The following is a 25,397-nucleotide window of genomic DNA, read 5'->3' as shown; positions in this document are numbered from 1 at the left end:
TTTTGACGCATCTGCATTGAATTTGGTTAAAACTTGGCTGTTGGTAAATGCCTGCCCCCTCGCTGCCCCGTGCCCCGCCTTACCCTGAGGGGTGGAGAGGTTGGACGGGAAGGTGGAGCTGGTCTGTTGGCAGCCTCTGGGGGGCCGGTGGCTCCTCGTTCCTCTGGGCAGGTGCTGTGATCCTCAACACCCAGCTGCTCCCCTGGGCGTCGAGCAAAGTGGTTAATCCCGGCTTTAAGGGGCAAATCGTCACAGATAGTGGTTGTGACCAGCAGCGGCCACGGACTGAGCCTGTCAGGTACCTGGGAAGGGGGGCGCAAATGTTTTAAAATCTAAGCTCAGCTTTAAATTGTAAACCCCCAGCAACCATCTGGGTTCCTGAGATTACTTGCCCCAGTTGATACAGAAATTACTTACCCCCCCTTTTAAGTTTTTTTTTTTTTTCCAGTTGCCCCAAGTATTCTGAACTTCGATAATTTTTCTGGGTTTTCCCCAAATTTGTGTGGTTTGTTCCCTAACTTCCATACTCACCTGATTTTTCCCCAACTTGTCTTATTTTCCCTCAAAACAGTCACCCCTGAAATAGTCCCCTCTGAAACAGCACCCCCCAATACTCCCACCCCCCCGAAAATCTCCCACCTGGAATACTCCTCCCCAAAATACTCACCTGCAATACTACACCCTGAAATAGTTCCCCCTGAATTACTCTCCAGAAATACTCTTCCCCCTGAAACCTCCCACCTGCAATACTCCCCCCAAAATACTCCCTTGGAACACTCACCTGAAATACTTTCCTCTGAAATAATCCTCCTGAAACGCTCCACTGAAATACTCCCCCCCGAAACAGTCCCCACGGAAATGCTCCTCCAAAATAGTACCCCTCAAATACTCCCCCTAAAATACTCCTCTGACACCACACCTTGATTAAGACCCCCCCGTACTTAAGAATTACTCTGCCTTTAGTCACTCCCCCTTACTCCCCACTCTTTACTCACCTGTCCTTTACTTGCCCCCCCTTACATTCCACTGTTTATTTGCACTCCCTCTACTCACGCCCTCCCCTTACCACCATTTACTTACACCCCCCCTTTACTCACTTCCCCTTATTACTCTTTACTCTCCCCCCCTTTTGTCACCACCCTTTACTTTAACAGGGTGGGAGGCCAGGAAGAAATGGAGGCTGAAACATGACAGGAGGCTGCAGGGAAGTAGAGGTCATGGAAAAGTGGAGGCTGAAAAGGGGTGGGAGGGGAAGTAGAGGCCAGAGGGCAAATATGGGCCACAAAAAAGTAGATGCTGAAAAGGGATGTGAGGTCTGAGGGGCATTAGAGTTTGAAAAGGGCTGGGAAGTCAAAAAGGGGTGAGAAGACCTGGTGGAGGTAGAGATGGAAAAATCCCTAGAAAAGGAAGGAGAAGCCCTGCAGGGACAGGGTGCAGGAAAACCAGAGTCAGGGAGCAAGATGTTAGAAAAGAGTTATGCTGAGTAGAGAGAACAGAGAGAGAAATCAAACGTGGGGGAAAAGGAAGGTGGGAAGGAGGGAGAGCAAGAGATGTGCATCTTGCCCTTCTTGTTGGTCTTTTTTTTTCTCCTAAGCTAGCCACAGGAACACAAAGTCTGTCGTGCAAGTGAACAGTCACAGCCCAAAAGCCTCTCGTGTGGCTGCCAGTGCACAGGAGGGGTTGGAAATGGGCGTTTCTATGGGCTTTTATTTTTAAGCCATCGGATTTGAGTCATTTGAGTTTGAGCTACAACCCTCCAGCTGCCTGGGGGCCTCAGGCAGAGGCCTCTCCTCGTTTCACAGGTCTGAGATTTCAGTTTTCAAAGACAAAAATGCCATCAAACACTTGTCCAGCTGTTAAAAAAACGAGCGCTACTCAAAGGTTCCTTCGCCCTGAGGAGCCCAGGTAAGGTCTCTGTGCCAGATTCACCTCTTGCAAGATGAGGATGACTCCAGAGGTGGTGAGGCTGAAGTCCTCAGGGCTGCAGCAGTGCCCTTTGCAGTTGTGTAGCTCCATACGTTGGATCTGTGCAAATTTAAATGGGTGAAAGATGCAAGTCCCCGGGCGTCTGCGTGTGTTCCTGCAACTTTCTCAATGCTTTCTCTTCTCTCCAGGGAAACGTTGATGTTTGGGGAGTGCTGAAACCAAACTACCAAGCACAAACCAACAACAGGAGACTCAGTGAAGAGTTTATTTGCTTCAGCTGGTATGAAGGAAGAATTCACAGCAGCGACCCAAAATCTGTTCCTGCCCACGTGGATGTAACCTGGTGTTGAAAACAGAGGTATGAGGCTGTGTTGGTGATTGAGGGGGGTTAACACATCAGGCTGGGTAAACTCTGCCTCCCAGTAATGACTTTCTTCCCCTGGTTAGTCTGAGCAAAGTCCAAACCCCTGACATCAGCAAGGATCACGCTTTTCCTCACGCTGACAAAACGTAACCACAATTCCCCTAAAACTGGCCTGAGGAGAGCTGCTGGGGGGAGGCTGGTTTGTTTCTGAGTTTGGGGGGGGTTAAGCATTAAGAGAAATGCTCCCTCATATTTCCTGACGCTCAGGGGGCTCTTTCTGGCTGGCAGAAAGTCAAGTGCCTCTCTGACGGGGACAGCTCCTCTCCTGGGGGTGTTGGTCCCAGGGCACCAGCTGCCACGAGGCGTCACTGCTGCGGGCAGTACACGTTCTGCTTATTCCTGACATCTTTTGTTTCCTGCTGAACAAAGTTTCTGCTTCCTACGGCACAAAATGTGCACTCTGCTGCCCTGAACTTAGCTGTCAACAGCGGCTTCTGCTTGCATCTCCTCAGGTTGTGGTTTTGTGGGGGGGAAATGGGGGTTTATGTCTTTTTTTTTTTTAATATTATTCTTTGGTTCTGAATTATACATTGACACTTTATGGAAATCTTACTTTCCTTAACAGCCAAAGCCGCTGTTGTGCAACGCTTCAGTCAATTCCCTGATGCTCTGTTTAAATGGAAAAGAGAAACGGCCCTGGTTAGGAAACGTACACCGAGCACTACGAGCCGTGCAGTTGTGCAAGTCTCCTGTGGTAGCACCACTGCCCGCCGGCTCCCAGAATTCAACAGCAGGAAAAAGCAATCCCTGTAACGCTGCACGAGTGGCACTGATGCATCCTGCAGTTTATACTGAATGTTTTCTCATCGTACATTTAGAGCAGGGACCTCCGAAGGTGGAATCTTTTCTCTTGCCTTTCTTTGCTCACATTGTCTGGTCAGGAAACTCTCTGAGGTTATTTCTGGCAGAGCTCAGTTTTCCTTGAGAGCTTTCCTGTCGCTTCTAAGTCACCTCACGTCTTACTGGAAAAAATGAAGAATAATCCAAGTCTTGAACAGGCTTTAATCTTGCTCAGTTTCGTCTTAAGTGTGACATTTTGAGGGCAGACAGTATTTTTCTGATGCAGCTGCATGCGATACCACATGTGGTTTATACACTGAGTGCTGTGGAGAAAACTCAAAACCTTTGGCTGAAAGAAATGCTAAGAAAATTCCTCCCGTTTTGCTGCTGAACCAGGTCTGCACCACGCAAGAGGTCAGCATCCCCCAGTATAACTGTGTGTCTGCTCTTATGTGCAGAGAAACCCAGTGCAAGGAGCCGAATGCGCTGCCCGGTGAAGGCAACACGCGACACCCTCTGTCACAACCCTCCTGAACGATTTTCTGTGGCCACCTGGCAGCGGCGCCTCCGCAGGCAGCACAGCCAAGGACTGCAGTCGCTTGCCAAGGTCTGGGGATGTGATCCAAGATGCCATTCAAAAAGGAAATCAGTTGTCTTGATTCTAAAAATGACCTGTGTTATCTGCCCTTCCAAAGGAGGGATTTTTCTTGCTTGGGTTCAGATCTGAAGATAGTACCTGAGCCCCCTACCCAGCTGTTGGATTTTTAGCACGTAGGAAGGAAGGATCTTTGGGTGGGTTTTTTTTACTGGTCAGACTAAAAGATTTCCATACCAAGCTACTCAAGTTTCTGATGTTTTTTTAAACCCTAGGTTCCACCTACATCAAATCTAGCCAACCCTGAAGCCCAAACCAGCCCGTTTTGTTGCTCTTTTCTCACTATTCCTCTCCTGAAGCATTGGCTCTCAGATGAGTCTTCTCCTGCAGCAGCAGAGGGCTACAGCCATCTCGGTCTGGATCGATGGATGGCAGCTGCTGCACCTGCCAGGAACACTGCTGTGTACGGGCTTATGGCCACTATTTGCCCACAACAGTCAGAAATGACAAGTGTATGTGTAAAAGTCATGAAAACTTTTTTTTTTTAAACCAGAATATTTCCTGCACACTGCTCTCTTCCCCTTCCGTTCCCTCCTCCCTGGGTGAACAGCTGCTGACTGTGGAGGGTTTGTGTGTGTGCACACCTATGTTTGGGTAGAAATGAATGGGGAGCAAACCCTGCTCTTCTCAGAAGAGGGTTTCTGCCACAGCAAGGGAAGGAGCAGCTGCCTGCTTCCTTACAGACATGTTCTTCCATTGTTGGGGTTTATACAAAAAGAATGAGGTAGTGGAGGTAGGTCTGATACTTACACATCCTTGATGAAGTCTTGAAGCTTTTGCACAGCTGTTGGGAAACTCCAGGACAATAATAAATAAGATCACAAAGTTGAAAACAGCATAATTTTCATTTTACTTGGGTCGAAGCTTGTTGCTATGACGCTGCAAGTATTTCAGCGTTTTGTGGTTTCGGGAAACCATGGAGACTGTCTTTATTCCCTGCTTTTTTGTTCAGGTGATGATACTGTAGTAATTGGTTTCTGTCTTTCTGTTGACCTCTGAAGTTGTCTGGGAACCTTAAAAACAAAAAACCCACAAAGTCAATGGAAGGGGTAACGCCTGTGAGAGGCTGTGTGTCCTAGAGGAGCTGATACCGGTGTGCCCAAGCTGTCCTCTGGGGGCTTTACTGGGTGGATTCTGCATATGATTCAATCCCTCAAATACGTTGTCACCAGAAATTTAGAGGAACACCAGGCTGCCCGTGATGGCTCACCACTTGGGCTCTCAAGCAGCTGTCAATCCCAAAGCCTTGTTGTGTTCTTTTCAGTTGCTCTAATTTTTAGTATTTCACACGCTTTGTGTCTCTGGTGCATTTATCTACGTAAGGATTTGGTTGGGTGGTGTTTTCCCCATTCTTAGAGGGGAGCAGACAAGCGGAGGAGGATTGCCTGGAGCCTCACAGCCGGCAGGTTAGTGTGGGACTCCTACTCAGCCTCCCAGATCACACTGTCTAGCTAGCTCTTGGTTTTTGACTTTTAGTTTATCAATTTGGATTTTAAATGCACCCCCAGAGCTGTTATATACCAGATTGGACATTTTTAGAGGTAAATAGAGACTGGGGAGAAAAGAGATGAAAAGCAAGATGGTTATGAGTGCATGAGAACTCCCACAGGACATGTGATTGCATTTTAGCAGCTTGAAAATAGGCTTATGTGGGACAAGTCCTCCTTCTGCAGGCAGGCTGTGGCACCTGGTTGTGGCAAAGCCGATCTCGTCAGCGATTGCTTCTTGTGTCCCTTTTTCATTCCTCCTTTGGGCTTTGTGTATGCCAGAGTTCTGGCAGGAGTAAACAGGCTGTCGGTGACTCTGGTGAGCAAACACGCCTGCTACAGGTTAGTCTGCATTTTTGTTCAGGAAGACCAAGCGTGTGCGGCTTTGCTAGGGTGGGCCCAAAGGCAAACCACAACTATGTTTTGAGCATCCAGATTGCTATGTAAAACACACTAATTAACACCAACTGACGTGGGCTAACAAAGGGATGTCTTCTCCTTCCCTGTTACTGCCTTATGCTATAGGAGCATCTCTTGAGGCTGTTTTTCCTACTCCCATGTCTCTTCTGAGACAGCAGTTCAACCTGCCCAGCTCCTCCAGCCCCACCACTGATCATGTCTTCACCTGCTGATCCTTTAGCAAAAAAATGTCAAGTGTAGGTGAGCAGGAAGGTGCTTTTTCCTGCTTGGTGCTGATGTGACACTGGCTGTGTGAGTACCTCTCACCTGTCATTCTCGCTGCCGGGCGGTGGCTTTCGAGGCGTGTTGGTGGTGACTGTCTCTTTGACCCGGGTGTTCCTGCAGGTCTCTTGTATCTCTGCAGACACCCCAGCTGATGTAAAGCTGCTTCAGTCTCTGTTCTTCGAGTTCTGGAACTGAATCCGTTTTTTCCGAAGGATTAAAAAAAAAAAAAAAAAAAGAAAAAACACTTTTAAAGATATTTATATGAGCAAACACCACACACTGACTCATGCTTGGGCAATAACTCTTGCTTCACCGTGGTCCTGTTGGGTGGCAGCAGCAATGAGCTGAGAAATGACTGTACCATCTGCAGGGATCCTCGCCCTGTGGAGTGTTTGTTCCTCGCAGCTGGGATCCGAGGCCCCGTCCCACCACAGGTCCTGCTGGCCTCTGCTAAGCTGGGTTTTCTCTGCTCTGTCTTGTTCCCGTGTGCTGACACCCAGCCCAGCCCAGCTCTTCATGCAGCCCAGTCTACCCAAACACCTAAAACTCTGTGTTTTGAAGCCAGAACCCTTCTCAGCACACTAGTGAGAGGAATGACGTGTTTCAGGCCCTTTGGGGAGATGGTCAGTAGCCGATGGTATCGTTTGGTGGCTGCGTTCGAGCTCACGTGTGTGTGATGGGATGTGGGTGCTGCTCAGCCCCGCTGCCCCGGGGTCTGGGGGGGTGTGGGGTGTGTGGAGGGGTGTGCTGCCACTGGATGTCACTGTCGCTTTGTAGCACTCTGTGCACCGGGAGTGGCGGTGGGTCCCTGCGCTGAACAGCCCAAGGGTGGTGGGATGGATAGCGGCTGCCGCGCTGCGCATCCTTCTAGGCTAACCCAGGGAAAATAATTTTTGTGTTGCCACTGGTCGTGCTGTTTGTTTCTTTGTTTGTTTGTTTGTTTTAGAAAAAAAAAAAAAACAACTTCCAGAGCCTCAGCCTAGAAGGCTTCTTTACGGACTCAGTGGTGGGGCTGATTTCTACAGCTCTCAGCAGTGTACGGGAGGCAGCGGATCGCAAAGGGAAGTGATGGTGTGTTCTAGCTCGAAGCTGAGAAGTGGGTCTAGTCTGGTATTTTCAGTAAGTCTGAAAACAGAGAGTTGGGACCAGCGTTTAAATTCAAATGTGGCTGTGGGGTTTTCTAAATAATAATAATAAAAAGCCTAAAACTCCAAACGTGAGGGAAGGGGACATAGATTCATGGTTCTAAGATGACTGAGGAGCAAGGCTAGCGGACGGCAGCTCGCTAGCCTCTCTCCTTTAACAAAACTGACAAAATTATCAAATTACCATGCTGACAGCCTCCATCACTTACTAATTACATATTGATTCTGTATTTTTACGCTCACTCATCTAAATAACAAGGCATTTCCAAATGATCTATTTCTGTTGCACCGAACGCGCCGGCTCCCCCCCACCCCTAGATCCACAGCCTGTTGTTTATGCTCTAGCAGGGAGCTGACTGCTGTTCCCTTCCCACAAAGGGCAAAGATGCTTATTTTTCTCCCACTTGTCTTGCATAACAAAAGGCATTTGTCAACCGTTACATAAGGCAGAATTTGTCACTTCTCCCGGCCTTTTCGGAGGCAGCCTGGTCCGTAGCCGGCGGGCTCGCGCTGCCTGCAGGTTGGTGCCCGGTGCATCCCCACAGCAGCACACGACGCAGCGTGACTAACGCTCATCACCCACCATTTGGGGTTTTGCCTTTTTTTTTTTTTTTTTAATTCCCCCTCCTTGGAAAGAAAGATGTGGGATTGAGTGTTGTGGTTTTTTATTTCGAGGAGCAAGAGGATGGGAAGGTGTTTGAGGGGTTCTTTTGCTTTTTAATACTTGTTCCAAGGTGGCAATAGGGCTCTGCCCTCAGCCACGTGCCCTGCGGGAGCAGCAGGACTTGTCCTTAACTGAGGTTGTGTCCTGGGCTTGGCTGAGCCTCTGACAAGGGCCGTGCTGGAAATGGAGCTCAATTCCCACAAGTTTGAGGGAGCAAGAACGCCTCTCACCGCCTGCTTCCCGGAGCTGCCAGTTGCTTTTTTAATACCTCCCAATTAATCTCGGGCGTCTCATGCCAGCAACCGGAATTTGTATTTGGGGTTTGTTGTTTGGTTTTTTTAACAATAGATTTGATTTCCTCTTTGTTAGAATATCTTTTTAGAGCCTTAAAAATAAAAGAAATGGTTTTGCTTCCCCGTGAACTAAAAGCAAAAACTGTGCGGCCAGCTTCTCCCCTTCTCTCTAGCTGGAGAAGAGAGCTGTTTACCTGCGGCCACAAACTTATTTATGGCTTTATCACTGCAGCTATCAGATGACCACAGCTCCCTTTTTAACACGAAGCAAGCAGTGTCTCAGTAACCCAACAAGGTCTTGCCTGCTGCTGTTTTCTGATTTACTCAAAACACTTTCCTAGTTGACCCTTTTTTTTTTTTGTTTTGTTTTTAATTGTAGATCTGGTTTTGATTTCTTTTTAATAAACTTCTTAAAGTATGTGTTTCTTGTGGACCTTTGAACTTCCTGGTGTACTCAGCCTTTGCTCAGGAGATATGTTTATGGTTGGCTATGAGTGTGCTTAAATGAGTTAACCCTTCGGAGTCACTGTTCTTGGGAAACTGTTCATTACAGATTCCCCGTGTAGCTGATGCTCAGGCACAGAAATGAGCTTTGGCAAGCACAGGCTTTATCTGAACTAGTTGCTTGTTTCAAAGTTTAACTTTTATATCATCAGATAAAACTATGGGTCAAAATTGGTCTGTAAAGCATAACTGGAAACATGAGATCAGTGAAGAGCTTTGAAATTTGCTGTTTGCTTACCACAAACTTATCTATTTGGTTGTTCTTGATGTACTTATACAGCTTCTGCAGCTGCTTTCCATCCATCTTGGAGAAGAGGGAGATGAACTGCCAGAACATCCTTGGGAAAAGAAAGACACATGGATTGTGCATGTGAGTGCAAACTTCATCCTCTTCCTTGTTCTGCTCCCCAGTTCTGGCTTGGTGAATGTAACCACTGACATACCCTTTGCACAACTTTTTTTTCCTCCCTCCGACCCCCCTCTCTTTTTTTCTTTTTTTTTTTTCTCCCCAAAGCTTATAAACTTTTAAAGAAGTCATAGAATCACAGAACACCAGGTTGGAAGGGACCTGATGGATCGTCTGGCCCAACCTTTCTTGCAAAAGCACAGTCTAGACAAGCTGGCCTAGCACCCTGTCCAGCTGAATCTTAAAAGCATCCAATGTTGGGGGATCCACCCCTTCCCCGGGGAGATTATTCCAATGGCTGATCGCTCTCATTGTGAAAAATGTCCTTTTTTCACAATATGGGAAAATATTCTCATTGTCCCAGTATGGGAAGGACTGTCTGTTAACGCAGGTGGGCGTGTAGGAGCCCCTTTCCTTGCAAAGGGATGTTGCTGATGGACAGACAGCACATCGAAACTGGCCTTCTGCTGGGCAGGACTACTGCCACGTGGCCTCTGCTAAAATTACCTGCAAAATCTGTGAGCAATCAGCAGTTTGAGCAAGCTATACACGTCTCCTGCTGACATACAATCTCATTTAGTGTCTGGAACTGTAGAGCCAAAGTAGGGGTGTAAATGCCCCCTGGGAGCAGCAGGGTGGGAGCCCATCACGCTGGGAGCCTCGCTAGTGCTGGGGAAGAGGAGATTCTTACTTCTGCCAGTGCTTGACTTCCGAGGCTCTGCAGTACTGCTGGAGAAACGTGTCGATGCGGTCCCCAATTATGGTCAAACTTTCTTTCATGTATTTCAGTTGTTTCTCCCTGGGGAGGTGCTGGGGCGATTGCAGTTTCTTAAGTGACTTCTTAAAGGGTCTGAAAAGCTCCTTGCACTGTAAAGAACAAGTGTTGGCATAGGTGTTCAGCACTAGAAATCCAGGTCTCAGGCACTCCTTTTCACTAAATAAACTGATGAAATAGCTGCCTGGGAAAGCACTGAAGGACCGTTGTGTTTTGGTGGGTGACTCTGTGCTCCTGCATGCCCCAATGTTGGTGACAGGAAAAAGAAACTGAGGGATTTCTGAGACTGGGAATTTCTTTTTAACATCGTAGGGGGGAAAGGTATAAATTGCAGGCTACAGAAAAGCTGTTGTTCTGCAGGGAGGCAGAAAGGGAAGCACCTTATTGCTTTTCTCACGCCTGCTTCTTCCTGTGGCCAAACCTGGGACGTGTTGTAAACGTTTGCACGTTACACAGGAGCAAACACTGCATTTTTTTTTTTTTTTTTTTTTTTTTTAATGTTATGTGCCCCAGGTTGTGATGGGGGCTGGTTTGGTGATGCCATGACACCCCAGGAATGGGAAGGTCGTGTCCTGGTGCAAGATGGAGCTCTGTGGCTGTGGTGTGAGTGATGCAGAGGAACCAAACCACTGTAGCTAGGGAGCAGGTGGCATCATGTGAAATGATCATGTAGCAGTAGGTGTTATGAAAAACCAAACAGTGTATGTGAAATGTGATTATTTTGTTGTTTGGGGCTTTTTTGTGGTTTGTTGGGAGGGTTTGTGTTATGTTGGTTTTGGTTTGTGTTTTTTTTAAACTAAAACTGTGATGTCCAGGTGACTGGAACACAACCTTGAGGTGAAAACTTTCAGACATGGAAGAAAGCTACAGAACAGTGTCTTGTCCTGCTTTTTTCCTCCCTCTGCCAAATTCCTGGGTTTTATTTTCTCCCTCTGTCTCAAGAACCTGAGATGCCACTGCCTTTTTCTACTGCTAAATTCTATTCAGTATCTTACAATTTTAAAGGTGTCCTCATCAAGGCCGTCTGCGCAGCAGATGAGTGGGGTCTTGCAGGGGGGAGCACTCTCACTGCCCGTTGCAACGGCTGCCTCCTTCGCTGCCTCAGCCACATCCTTCTCTGGGGTCTACAAATTGCCAAAGCCATTGGTTAGTCTTCCAGGTTGTGCAAATCCTGCATCCTCTCCTTAAAAAAAACCCGCCAAGGCCAAACCCTGTCCTAAGGCTTAAAAGCACTTTGCTTCCTGCCAAATCGTTTCAGATTGGGTTTTCAGAGGTGCTTAATGAAGCTAGATATTAAATTATAATTAAAAGTCTATAAGAATTAGGTGCCTACTTGAAGTCCCTTTTGGAAATCCTACCTCTACTAAATTACAAGGTGAACAATGGCCACTAGTTCCTAATGGAGTTAAACAAATAGGGGCTGGCAGTCACTTGTGAAGTGGCAATAGGTGGTTACAATGGGCTCATTGTAATGCCACGGCTCCATCTGCAGCTTTTATTGATGGCAAAGGTACCATGGCTGACCTGCTGCAAAGCCAGACTGAAAACAAAACAAAATCCTCAGCCACTGAACTCACACCTCCCTGGTCTGGGGAGGGGGATGTTTTCTCTTGCAAAGGTCAATGGCTGTTTTCCCTGTGTCAAATTTCTGTAGGTAACTCCTCCACTCATCTTTTGGAAAGCAACACTTACATAACTGACTTAAACACCAGCTTATGTTGCCTTTTAAAACATGCTGAAGTGTGTAGGAAGAGAAGTCCTTTCCTCTCTGACATGCTCTGCTCCCTTGGAAGATTAATTCTCTGCAAATTTGATTCCAAACCACATTTCAGCGGTGAAATTGAAGCTAGGCTCTGCTTTGCTCTCGCTACGTGCTGGTCTCCCTGCTCATGCTCACCTGGCCAGCTGTGTTGTCCCTGCTGCCATCCTTTGCCCTGGCTCCATCCACTTCATCCTCAAAGCCCATATCTGCCATGGGACACAGACCCCCTCTCCTTTCCCGGGGCCTCACTCGTGCCAGGTGGGAAGGGAAAACTGCTGCCCAGCTGTGTTTGGATCAAAAGGTGCCAGGGGTACCGAGGTGACCGGGGCACCTGGATACCAGTTCTGAGTTCCACCAACCATGGAGACTGCTGGGGCCCTCCAGCCCCACACCACCATGGCCCCTGGGGGCAGAGTCACCTCTCCCCATCAGTTTTGCTGTTGATTTGTGGTTCTAAAGAAATGGGCAGCAACCCCTGGATTTTCCCCTTGCTGGCAGGGGTCAGGGTGTTCAGTGCTGGCAGTGGCTCCTGTGGGTGATGGGAGGGAAAGGCCTCTTGCGTGACTTTGTCTGCACCTGTGGGAGCTTGGTGGAGTCTGGGGCTCTTGGCTGGTGCTGGGTTTGTGCTGCAGCGAGTCCAGCACCTGTAACTGTGCATCAGTCTGGATTATTTTGGCCTCTGAAGGTGGTGCAAAGTACAGCTCTTTCTGAGTCACCGTGTGCCGCGTTGGCTATCTGTGAGTGTGGGTGTGCAGCTCCTGGTGTGAGCAATCACAATTTTCCTCTACGGCTTGTGCATCAGCAAGTTCAAGACAGGTCTTTCTCCCACTCTCCCACTGCACCTGCTGAGCTGTGCTGCAGGGAAGCGCCGGCCCCGGGGCAGGCCCAGAGAGCCTGGCTCACATGGGGCCGGGGATGATCTCTGGAACAGAGACAGTCCCATCTGATGGGGAACAGAAGTGCAACCAGGAGAAGGGACCTTGGACTGCACCCTAGGTCCTTTTCAGGGAGCTGGTTGGAGTTGAGACCTCAATTCCCATCAGAGTGTAATAGAAATTCAGGGTTATCTCCTTCACAGACAGTGGTGAAAGCCAACTGCAGCGAGATCTCTCTCTCCTGGGCAATGTCTCTTTTAAAGCTCTTCTTTTTAGAAACAATAAATTGCACTTGCCAGGAAGAAGTCTGGAAAGGCTTGCAGTTAAAGGGACTTTGTTTTGGAAATTTACTTCAAGGCAAAATGCTTTCACAAAGAAAAATGTGTTGGGCTCCCATCATGCCCTGACCAGTCAGACAAGTGCAATTGTTTTGTCCCTTGGACAATTAGTGTAATTGCTGCAGCTGTGATTCAGCTGTGCTCCTGTGCCAGGTCGCTTCTGGCACCGGGGGGAGTCCTGAGGGCTGTACCACGCCCCCCCCTCCCCTCTGAGGTCTCCCCAGGCACGGCTGTGCAGAGAAACTGGCACTGCTCTTGGCCAAAGTTCGGATGCTTTGGGTCAGGTGTTGCTCTACGTGGCCAGTGGTGCTGAGCACCCGCCAAGCCAAACCCCTGGTGCAGGGAGTATCCTCGTAGTAGCCTTGGGAAGTACCTATTGCTGCGTCTGGAGACAGAGACAGGTTCTTGTGTTCAGGCTGTCTTAGGGAAGTTTGGCCTTTACACATGGTTGAATTCAGTGACACAAATCCATTAAGACAAGCCCTCCCCTTAAGATGTTTGTGGCATTTTCCCTCCTGTATCTGCTTTCTGTCTGGCCCTCATCTGAAATTTTGCTGTCAGCTCTCTGACGCAGAAGCTTTGCACAGGCTGGTGCTGAGCAGATGCAAAGACAATTCCCTTCTAATGCTTTGCAGTTAGGTTTGATGGACCATCTGAGGTGTGTTACAACTTGTTTAGCCTATACTAGGATTTTAGAATATGTTATGTATTAACACCAGGTAAGCTATGCAGAGTGAAGCAGTGGTTATAGCCCAGGTAAGTGTACCTATGCTACCTGCAGCCTGGTTTTTGTGAGGATTTGTCGGAGGTGATTTGGTTGAAGGGGATGTTGAAAACGCAGCTGGTTTCTCAGTGCCTGTTACCAGCTGCCCTCTTGCTGTGTTTGCTGCCTCTCGTAACATCTGTCCCCAGTGTGGCAGGCAGCTCCTCTCCTTTTCACCTCCAGAGGTTTAAACCAACAAGTTGCCAGCTTATGCTCTCACCTCTCAAGGCAGGGTATTGAAGGGTAGCGTGTTCTGGCTAGCAGGAGCACAAGAAAAATGAAGCTTCTTCAGCACAAGCTTTCACACACATTGGCAGGTAGAGTAAAAAAGGCTTTTAGGAGCTCTAGGGACATAGGCCAGCTGTTAGCATAGGCATAACCCATATTTGCATGGCCATATCTGTGTCCTTGTGAGATTACAGCTTCCACGGAGCATGTGACTACAACACGGAGAGGCTCTCTTGGCTTATCGTGTGTACACTTCACTGTTCCAGGGGATGGAGAAGGACTTGATTTCCCCTTGACTCCCAGTCTTTGTTCTTCTACCTCTTTGTGTACGCTGCACTCGGAGCTCAGCCAGTGCTGGAGGTGTACATGGACTTCCCTGGCTTGTCTTCATCTGAGGATCTCAGTGTATTTAGGAGTTTCCTACTCACCTGGTTTGCAGTTGAGCAGTGATCTTAGTTATCTTCTCGGCCATTACTTGGTACAGTACCAGAACAGGAGACTGAGGATGAAAAATGCCTTTTTTCACTGTTGAATATCTCAAAGCTGTGCTCTGACCACTGAAGCTACAACCCTTCCCTGTCTCTTGAAATTTTTTGGGTAGCACCGAGTCAGATTTCAGTTTTTGTCCATCATGCAAGGTCTTGTGGATGAGCCCACACCTGTGAGATCAGGCACGAGACATGCCTTTGAGTCCTCAGAAGTCTCTAGTCATATCCCGCTCCCCCTGCCCCTCTGCAAGACATTACTTTTTACTTTGCAGCCTATCGTGCTGGAAAACAGCATAACCCAGACCACGTCTATGTAAATCTATTGGGTTATGTTGCTTCCTTAAGGGCAGCAGACTGTTGAAACAATGTTCTAATTCGATGGGGAAAAGTCAGGAATACAAACAGATTTTGCACCTCATCTTTCTCCCCGTGAAGGGAAGGGAGACGAAGTGCCAGTCAAACACACTGTATTGTAACAGTGCACCTTAGGGAAAACTTTTTTCTTTTCCCCTGACAGCTCTTTTGTGAATATTAATTTCTACTATTTGAGTGTCTTTGTCTTCCAGGAGCTGTGCAAGTGCAAACATTAACCAAGTTCTCTAGTACAGCAGCTATTGCAGTGTGAGAGTAGGCTCAGAGCCAAAAAGGAAACAGTTGTGAAAATGCTGTTTATGCTGCTGTTTGTTATTTGCTGTTTTAGGGAGATTTAGCAAGAATACCATGTGTGATGTGATGAGTCAGGTTGCATATAATACGTGCAGGCACTGATGCAATATTTATTTACTGGTAGGTCATGGGGAAGCAGAGCTGATAAATGCAGATAAATATACAAGTATTTTACATTTTACTGCATGTACACGTGGTTTAGTTAAAAAGGAACGAAACATCATTGCCAGATGTATTGCAATGTAATACTTAATAAGAATCGTAATGGTTTTTAGTAACCTGTTCTTACCAGGAGGGTGGTGAATGCTTCATGTGATAGTGATTAATCATAGTGCAACTGCTCAGATTGTAGGGGTGGAGGCTTTGCTAATTGGATCTGGAAATTCCTTTCCTGGTGCTTAAGGATGATGAAAACTTTCACAGGCAACTGGAGACCTGTCTTCTCCCTGTAGTTGGATGCCAGTAAATACAGCACAAGTTAATAAATCTTGTATTAGGGGAAGAGATCTGAGAGTCTGGGCCTAGTTATTGGGTTTGTGTGACATTGTTAGAGGTGTCAATATACCCTAGGAGCCCCTTTTTGGTCAGTGTTGGGAGGTGCTCATTTAATCACTTGTTTGCATCAATTGTGGTAAAGAACCCAAACACAATTTGTGACCAGTGGTATGTAGAAGCCATAAATACTTCTGTATCTCTTTTATCCACTCCTTGCAAAATTTCATCAAGTATATTCCCAGTATTCCCCCACTGGAAGACACAGCTAGCTAAATCCTCCCAGTGCCCAAAGCTACTAGTGACTAACCTCAGGTGCTGGACTCCTCCTCGTCAACAGCTGTGTCTTCAGGCGTTCCTACGTTATTTTATGCTTCAACAATTTTGTAGATGTTTATCTTGAGCTTTTCAGCCAGCTGTTAGTGAGCTTATTAATGGTGTCTGCTAATGCCATATAACTTTTTTAAGCTGATTGAAGTACTCAGGAACTCAAAGAGCATTATCAGCTTCCTCCATACTTTGCAACTTGTAGGCTGTGAGAAACAAGATAGTTAAAGGCTTTCCTTTTATCATGCTTCACAAATTTCCAGGTTCTTATGCAAATTGTAATAGGCGTTGTCAATGAGATGTTAATAAACTCATCCTTTTGCTGCTGCTTATAAAATTAAATCTATAACAAGTTGGGTATCTCTTAATATTGAAAATAATTTAACTTCTTTCGTTAATCTTTTGGATCATGTAATATGAACTGCCCTAGGTGATATCTGCCTTGCTCGCTTCCCCTAACAACTTTACCCACCATCTTAACAATGAATTGGAGAAGCCTGGAAGATGATGAGACTGGTATGGCTGTGCCAAAAGGTCAGCTCTGCCTGGGGAATGTGGCAGGGGTTTTCATGGGGTTAGCAAGTTGTGCAGGGAGGCACTGAATGTATAAGCCAAGTAGGAGCCCGCAGTGGAGAGGTGGGGAGAAAAGGAAAAAAAAAAAAAAAAAAGAGGGAGAGATGGGAGAACTAGGGAGAACTAAGCACTGCTTGGGAGGGAAGAGAGGGCTTGGAAAGCACCAACAAGGGAGAAAGGTGGGCATAACCAGGTGGGAAACCCAGTTGCTCCTGGAGCCAGGGGAAGAGCTCTCCTTGTCTCAAAATGGAAGAAAACAGGCTGAGGCAGAGAGAGAAGGTGACAGCCTGGCAACAAAATGCTCGTCAAGACAAGGATGCCTTCAGGGAGGCTGTACAGAACTTGGTGATGCTTTTTTGTCAGTTAGATATAAAGAAAATTAAGTCCTGGGAAAAACCCTGGTGGTTCAGAGAGCAGAGTGCCAGCCCCCTTGTGCCCAGCTCCATGCCGGGGAGGCGAGGTGAGGAGCTTGAGATCTGTGTGTGCCCCGTGCCCCACGTTCACAGCTCTGCCCTGGGTGTGCTGCGAGCCCACCGCAGCAAACTGCTGCTCTCCTGTGAGATTCTCTTTGCAATGGAGAGGACTTAAATAATAAAAGCAATCATAAAATAATAAAAACTGTAGAGGAATAAAAAGGGATTTTCCTCTCTTTGCAATAGAGAAATAAAATGTCAAGCTACCAGAAGGGGTTCTCCTGTCCTGTTTTTTTGTTCCCAGTCTTGAAGCTTTTCTCTGAACGACTCAGTGGGGAAAAACTTTTGCTGTGTTGTATCTCTGCGTACAAAGAGGACAGAAAATAACAACTGGTCAGAGTAATGGGGGCTCAGAGCCAGCAGACTGTCTGCATCAGGTCTCTCCCCTCTCCAAGTCATGGCACCCTCAATTTCAAAGCCTCCCTTTATGGCAGAGGCTCTCAAATCTGTATCTTCTTTCCCTGCTCCTTTAGATTTTGAAATCTGCCTCCAGTGTTCTTTGCACAGGGGTGTCAGCCAGGCTACAATTCCCAGTGCAGTCAGTGCTGTTGGGCTGGCTGCCCGCTGGCAGGCAGCATGATGAGGCTTCTGGGCACGTGGTGTGTGCCAGGGTTGCAAGGGGTAACGAAGTTCAGGCTCCTGGTAGTAGCCAGGTCTCATCCCTCAGTTGTCACTGATGCCCTTTTCGTGCATGTCCTGCCTTGTGTTTCCCATCTTTCTCCTGTTCCCATACCTGTGCCTCACATCACGCTGCCCCGTGCCTGACCCTGGATGCAAGAAGGATGGCTAGTGCTTGGAGTATTTTTAAATTTCCACTTAACAGTTCAGCTCAAGGATTTTCCAGAGGAAGTCAGGGTTTGGGGGTATTTTTTTTCTAAATTTTTTTTTTTTATTAAAAAGAAAAAGAGAAGGAAATTCCCCTCCAGCCTACAGAACGTAGCTATCAAGAGAAGTGGCTTCATTTCTCTTAAAGCATTGAACACCCTGTTATGCTGAAAAATAATAAAACCAAAAAAAGCCAACCTTCTTTCTGAGATGGGTTTCAGTCTCTTGTATTGATAGTGCAGTGGGGTAGCTGTAGTGAAACGTAGGCTCTGCTGAGATAGGCAGAAGAAGAGAGAAAAAAAAAAAAGCAGTGCATGCCATTTAATTTTTGCAATGTTCTGATTCCCTCCTACCAGCCTGAAAATGCTAAACATGATCCTTTGTCTGGCATATGGGGATCTGGAGAATTGTTGCTATTTACTGCTGTTATGCTATATAGCTTAATTGGCTTAAATAATATATTAAGTGCTTTTATGATCTTCCACAACACACTGGAATGCAAAGAGGTGCATTTTATGCTGTTTATACTTTATGGCAGGCATAACTTAAAAAAAAAAAAAAAAAAAAAAAGGCTTTTGATGATTTATTGCTTGTATAATTCCCAGCTGGGGCTCCTGGGTGCTGTGGGGATGCAGGGCGTGCACCTCTTGCCTCGGCAGGAGGAGCCGAACCGCAGGGAAAGGGGCGGTGGGTGGTGGCAGGGAATGGTGAGGCCCGAGGGCTCGGGGTGCCAGGCAAGAGCGCTGCTGAGGTAATGCAGGTCGGGTGGCAAAGGCAAGAAGCGCTGGATCTGGGAGAGGATCAGAGGAAGTCGTCATCTAAGTTACTGCGGGAACGTTCCCGCTATTTTAATTAAAATTTAATATGAAATTAGGAACGGGTTACTAAGCATCGTATCTAGAAGAGGGAGCATTCTAGAGTCTGGATTAGTGCTTATCCAGAAAAGGAAGAAAGGCATGATGTCTGCTCAAGAATCTTTTTTTACCCCCTTTTCTTTTTTAGCAAAAATTGTTAGTCATCTGATTCCACCCAAATTCCCGTGTCTCTTGCCTCAGAATCTGAATTTTCTATTATCTGCTATTGTACCTAATGTTTAAACAAAATGTGAGAAGAACATGCTGTGAATGTCTTGTTGCTGGATCTAGTGTGATGAATAATTATGGAGCGGCTGAGCAATGCTAGCCAGAGGCTCAAAGAACCTGGTAAGACACATGTTGGGGAGGGGGGGCATAAACCACAAAGGGAATTCGTGATAATGATGAAAAGATTGGCACATTCTGACATATAATTTGGTTTAGCTTGACATAGCTCTCTCTAAAATTGCAAGGACTGTTAGAATATGCTAGTAATTAGCAGAATTTCACTTACTTGAAATTAAAGCTTTGCGCAGGCTCTACAGATTAGGAAAAAAAAAAAAGGGGGGGGTTGTCTGGTTTTGCTTGGTAGTAGCTTGAAAATAAAGAGGTGAGAAACTTGTGTCAAATCTTGAAGTATAATTTTGCAATTAAAAGACTGCGGAGAAAGTGTGATCTGAAGACCTTCCGTTTCCTAGCTGTGACATAAAATTAACAGCTATCTTCATTCTCATTCTGTTTTAATATTCCTGCAGAGGAGCAAGCAAAAACAACTCCCGAGGCTGGCTTCAGTGAAATGGAGGAACTGTTACTTAGACAATAACAGGGTATAGGCTGGGAGGGGAGTGATTCTTGTTGGTATTAGCTGGCTAACGTTTGCACAATGCTTTGGATGCTATAAAGTGATATATATCTGATGCTAAAAACTGAGAGATGCTCTCTGGGAGATAGGCAACACTGTTTAAAGGCATTTTCTGATTGGCTACACAGAAAATTTCAAGGTCATACATGCACCAGCTTGCAGGGATGCACAGCTGGTACCTCATCACTAAAACCAGCAGAATCTTAACTAGAAGGCTGTTAGTTAACTGTGTGGGTAAAAATGGAAGGATAAATTGCAACTACCTGAAAATGGAAGAAACAGCTGTGAAGTGATAAGAGAAAGGAGTGGAGAAACTCCTGTCCATCATCGTGCTGTTGGAGTGCTTTATAAGAACTTCAAATTGCTCCTTTCCTTGAATACACCAATTTTCTTTTTCAATCTGCAACAATTTGGTAACCTCCAGCAACTCTGAACTTGTCTTCTAATCCTAAGAATCTGCTCAAGAATCTACTCAATATTCCAGGCCTATTTTTTATTACAATAGTGGAAACGAGCTGCTAGGCCAAAAGCACTTTTAGGACTACCTGGGCTTGTAACCAAAGGGACAGTGAGTGCCAAAGGCTTCTATGAATCATTTAACAGCGTTTCATATAATAAAACCACATGCAAATACATAATATAGTAGACAAAATCTTGATTGACATCTAATGCTTTACCTTGCTGCGCGGGTACACTCAATCCACAAAAATGGCAAGGCAAAAGGTTGTAGGAGCTATTTGTCCAGCAGCGATTTGTCACGTTTGGGTTTGAGAGTCCACTGTAACACATCAGCAGCCACGGCGTGCTCAGTTGAAATGGCAGCTAAACAACCTGGTCACCTGCATCCTGTTGTGGCTTATCGCTGTGTTTAGGGGAATGAGGTGTGATGTAGTGGTTTGAGCAGGTGGCGAGTCGTCGGACCTTTTTTTGTTGGCTTGATCAGCAGTTCTTCATTGACTCTGGACAGATTACAGGCGTGATCCTATCTTAGATAATGCTACTTGGGAAAGAACTTCAAAAATCCTTAATTACTATCATTAGCTGTTTGACACCATAAAATAGAGGTCTGTTATTTTTTTTTTTTTTTTTTTTTTTTTTAAATCCCTCTCTGTAGGGTGTCTGGAGTGTCCTTAATTCACACAGGGAGGTGTAACTTTTGGATCATGATCAGTGGTAGTGTGTGCGTACCAGCATAAAAATGTGTGTGCGTGCACACATCTGTACACGCAGCTGTCCACGTTCTTTTACTATCTGTGTTGTGAAAGCCCTGAACTGAGACATCAGTCTGTTGGCAAGGCCATGAAGGCTGGCAGGTTTCTCTATTTGGGGATGTCCTTTGTTTGTTCGGTGTTCGAATTGTGTGAAACCTTAATTAGCAAATAAGATGCTTTGGCCTCTCCTTCCAAGATCTGGAACAGAATTAAGGGAAGTGCAAGGATGTGCCAAATGACGTGATGGTACTGGCTCCATGGTTTTTGTTTTACTCTGCTGCCCTGCTGTTTCGAGATGCGCTTTCCATTGTATCAGCTGCTGGCAAAACGTTCATGAAGTTGTTACACGTTTTATGCTTTGGTATTGCCTTTTCTAAATACAACAATCAAACCGCTGAGATGTTGGAGACCCTGTGTGCAGCAGCTGTTGAGCTGAGAAGAAAGCAGCTCTTTCTTTGAAAGGCAAGGTTGCCCCGTTGTGCCACAGTGGTAAGTCACTGCCTGCTGTGCACCGGGGCTGCTGCGGCACTCTGGGGGCGATGCAAGCATCCTCTCTGCAACACAATATGGACTTTTCTGAAATGGAGTAAACATTAGTCACTTCTTGCCCAGCCACTCCTTTCATTTGATCTTCTGGTATTAATTATTGGCACTTCCTCGTATCACATCACTCTTTTTTTCCTGCCGAGGGTGAAACTGCAGAGAAATCCTTTACTTCCATTCCAACAACAGTGTTTTTCTGTCTACAAGAGAGCACAGAATCGCTTTTATCAAATATATTTCTTTTCCTCTTGTTTCCTGATGACAGACACTACTCTTAATCTACACAGAAACAACACTTTGAAATGGGAGATCTATGCTCCCATCAATTTTTGTTACGTTGATAAATCATAGCATGTCTCACTTTCTGAATGACATGCTTCTGGATTTAGGTCTGCCTTTTTTTTTTGTCACAGTTTTTCTTTTTCAATGCTAGCAACAGCCTTGCCAAAGCTCATCTGTTCCTTTAGCGTTCACTCCGGCAGGCTGATTAATTCCATCACACTTTTCCCTGTATACGGCATAATCAAACAGGTCGATAGAAAATCGGGAAGGATGTGATAGTTATAAAAATTTCTAATGCATTGCATTTACCTTGTGATTTCATTAGCCGTGGCACCTTGTTACTTCTGGGTTGGAGGAACATCAGCAAAGTCTGCCAGGAAAAAAAAAAAAAAAAAGGGTTTTTACTGCTCTTTGTGGGCCTCAAGTGTGATTGTGTCACCCTTCCACGCACAGGGAAGCTTTACTTAAGAGAACATCAAGAGTTGAGGGTGCCTTATGGTGTTTTCTTCTGCGTGTCTCAAAGGCAACTGCAGTAAAAGTGGGGAATCACTTACCCACAAATCTTAAAATAGCTAAGAACTCATGTGACGTACCTCATTTTCTTTGGTTGTGTAGATAACGCTATTAATAACATGAGCTGAAATGATGTATTGAGTAGTAACATGAGCAGCAATTCAGGGTGGGTTTAAACCTGTCACGAGCTCCCTGAACAAAAACATCCAGAGGGAAGTGGCTCAGCAAAAATATTAATTGTTTTACCACCCTTTTATAAGAGAATTGAAACAGAGGTAGTCCACAGCTCCAGTAAGGCCTGTGGGATGCTTCCACTTCCCTTGCTGTGAGCGGTGCTGCCCAAAGCCTCTTCCCATCTCTGCTACAACCTGCCATACAGGTAGGGTGTGTGCCACACGCGGGTGTGAGCAGCAGGTCTCCTGTCACTGTTGCCTGTGCAGCAGTAGTTGTCACCTCCACGCTGTCCTGTCCCTAGAGCTCAGCCCTCTGGGGCAGAGGGACACGCTTCTCTCCTGTCTCCCCACCCTGCTTCCACGGTATCGACTCATCAAGGAAGAGGAAGGTATGAAGTGGCTGCTGCTGCTGGGAAGAAGCCGGGGACAATGGCCAGCCCAGAGGCAGGAGTGTGAGGGTGGGTGAGGAAGGGCAACTGCCTGAACAAGTCAGGAGAACGCTGGGAAGCAGGGATCTGCAGGGTGGGTGAGGGGAAAAAAAAAAAAAAAAAAAAAAAGTTCTGTCATACTGAAAATAAGGGGAGGGGGAAAATCCAAATTGTTTTACTTGGAGAGTCGCCTGGCTACACCTCACTGCAACCCTGGTGAGCGCTGCATTCACTAACACGTCCCTTCAACAACGAGATGATTACTGAGTCTGAAGAAATGCTCTTTGAATATTTGTGGTTAAAAAATAAACACAAAGTTTATTAAAAATAGGATGGGACTTTCTGAGAAATAAGAAAAGGAAGTCTTAACATTATCTTCCCTGCTGGTGCTAGTTACCACGAGCTTAATAAAACTGAATTCTATAAGTATTACATGTGTTTTCTTCTCTTGTTTTTTTTAATTCAGCTTTGACCATAAAAGCCATGCCCTTTTCACCTGCAAAATTCTGCTACAAAGTTCATGCTGGCAATAGTGTGGGAGTACTGCTTATATGATAACAATATGACATAGGAGGGTCCTAGTGAGAATCTGTTCCTTTTTTTTTTTTTTTTTTTTTCATATAAATCTGTAGCAAATGTCACCCTCTGACTACTATTCTAAACTACTTGTTTCTTAGAAAATGTGGGATGTGATAAAAGTTGCAATTTGCATATGTATTTCTGTTGTTCTTTGAGGGAGCCTTTTCCCCTTTCCCTCTGATTACATCAGAAATAGATTGGCAGGTAATGAATGATTCCAGGTGTTTCTCATTCCTCGGTTCATTAGTTTGGAAATGGTTTAGCGACGAACACTGCAGGCCTGCCCTGAACAAACACTCTTACTGCGCCTTCTGCTCCTGTCAGGTATTTGAGATGTGCTCTGCTGCGCCCATAGGACCGTCTGGGAGGCAGGAAGGGATGAAAGTTGTCTCGTGTTTGTACAGTGCACAGCGTCTCAGATCCTCACTGGTGGCACTCAATGCAAATTACAGATGATAACTGGCCTTCATAGTCCTTCATCAAGTTTCTTTCCAGACCGAGGGATGAAGATAGTTCTGTTCACTGTGTCTGTGTTGGAGATCTGGGATCTACATTTCAAAAGCACACAAATGTCTTTAAAAGAATAAATCCTAATGTAGCAAGTAGGACTTTTCTGGCCACAACCCGTTAGACGCAATAATAAATTCTATTCTGATATTTCTGCTCTGTGACCATTTGAGAAAATTACGTTTTCTATGTGCTTCTAGCATGGAATGGTGGTTTTGTTCAGGGTTAGTTTTTTTTACTTAAAAAAGGAAAAAATAAAAGGTTTTATCATGTTTAAATGCTTGGGGAGGACTTGCCCTCCCTGCCTCCAGTTGCTTGGGGAAGATCAGGACAGACAAGGAAGGGTTTCTTAAATAGTGGGCAGACTGAAACGCTGACCTCTGACATGAAAATATTTAAGCCCCACATGATTGTTTTGAGCACTTACACGCTCACATATTTTTCTAGACATAGCTTTGACTTTTGATGACTAGAAATAATAAAAACGCAGAAAAGTCCCTTACTGGGTTCCTAATATACAAATTGATAAGGGTGACCCATCCCACGGAATGTTTTAGCAGAATACTCCCATTTGTAAATAATCCATAATAATATGAAGCTACTTAAGAAAAATATTACAACTAAGTGATAATTATAAGGAAATATTTACGAGATGTGGCGAGTCAGTGAATCTTTGGTGCTATGAGCTGCTATTCAGTGGAAGTTGCAAACTCTGAGATCCCTTCTGCTCCAGCGTAGGCCTTTGACATGAGTTTTCCCATTATTCTATCAATTCCTCAACCCCTTGTGCTATTTTGTATTTTTTTGTCTGTGGGGCCATCAGCTCCTATACAACACACACGGCAGTTTCAGCTTCAGTTTTATCTCTCTGGATGCTTTTTCATTTTTGTGCTGAAAACCCCTTCAGCCCTACTTCTTAACCTCATATTAAGTACAAATACTAAAGAGTAGCCTAATGTTTTGTTTGGTTTTTTTTTATACCATCCTCAACATAAAGATGTCAACTGTTCTGGAGAAGAGTGCAGCATTTACACAGGATAGCAGAATACATTTATATATTTTTAAGTAGTTTGCAAAAATCAACTGATCCTTAAAAAATTATTAATATCCCAAGGTGGGGAGACAGATATTGGGGAAAGAGGCACAGATTTAAAGGCAAATAACAGAGCAGGGTGTAGAACTTGCATTTTTGGTCCTTGTTTTTACTGAATTTTAAATCAGGAAATCCTAGAGACTTACACAGGTCTCGTCAGAATTGTTTTAGATTCACTGCAGCAGTTCCACAATTACTTGGCTTATCGTCAGCCCTCTTCAGTGCAACTCCAAACACCTTCTCCTTAGCAGATGCCCACTGCAGCCTCAGCTGAAGCTTGTGTGACTATTTTCCCGCATTTCTGGTAGCCTCGTGGACTGCCAACCACCCTCCTGGTGACTGACAGCTGCTCTGCCAAGCAGCCAGCGTTGCTGCAAGCCTCCTGCAGCTTCCGTGCAGCAGTAAATGTCTGTTTTTCCACAGATACTTGACAATGATGCAAAGACACTTAAAGATATTTGCTAAGTGCTTATGAATTAATTTGTGATTAGCAAATAATTAAATAAATCACCGCAATCAAACCGACACGGGGCCAGTTACGGTTAGATTCACATATGTAGCACTTTTCTACCAGAAGAGAGTACCTCAATTCATCTAATACAAGTTTAAATTCACTGTATCTTAATTTGATTTACCTTTGACATAACACTTAAATAGCAGCAACATCTATAATCTTATGCTCCCCAATAAGGCTTCATTAAAAACTTACTGCCAGATCTAATCCATGGTTAGCATACAAAGTCTTATCTCTAGGTTCCTGCTTCAATGCCTTTGAGAACATGCTTAATTTAATCTGAAC

General features: G+C 45.6%; 1 protein-coding gene across 1 annotated transcript; it reads right to left on the bottom strand.

Moving 5' to 3' along the window:
- Positions 1-6,001: 6,001 nt before the first annotated feature.
- On the bottom strand, positions 6,002-11,709 carry C19H17orf64 (chromosome 19 C17orf64 homolog). Its single transcript, XM_026861812.1, has 6 exons — positions 11,641-11,709; positions 10,739-10,867; positions 9,660-9,835; positions 8,801-8,900; positions 7,339-7,348; positions 6,002-6,147 (listed from the first exon to the last, which is right to left on the bottom strand). Exons 1-6 carry the CDS (start codon positions 11,707-11,709, stop codon positions 6,002-6,004), a joined length of 630 nt encoding a protein of 209 aa, XP_026717613.1.
- Positions 11,710-25,397: the final 13,688 nt, after the last annotated feature.

This window comes from Athene cunicularia (genome assembly GCF_003259725.1).
Source record: "Athene cunicularia isolate RWA chromosome 19 unlocalized genomic scaffold, athCun1 chr19_part1, whole genome shotgun sequence".
Lineage (NCBI taxonomy): Eukaryota > Metazoa > Chordata > Aves > Strigiformes > Strigidae > Athene > Athene cunicularia.
This window is presented reverse-complemented; position numbering and strand designations above follow the sequence as displayed.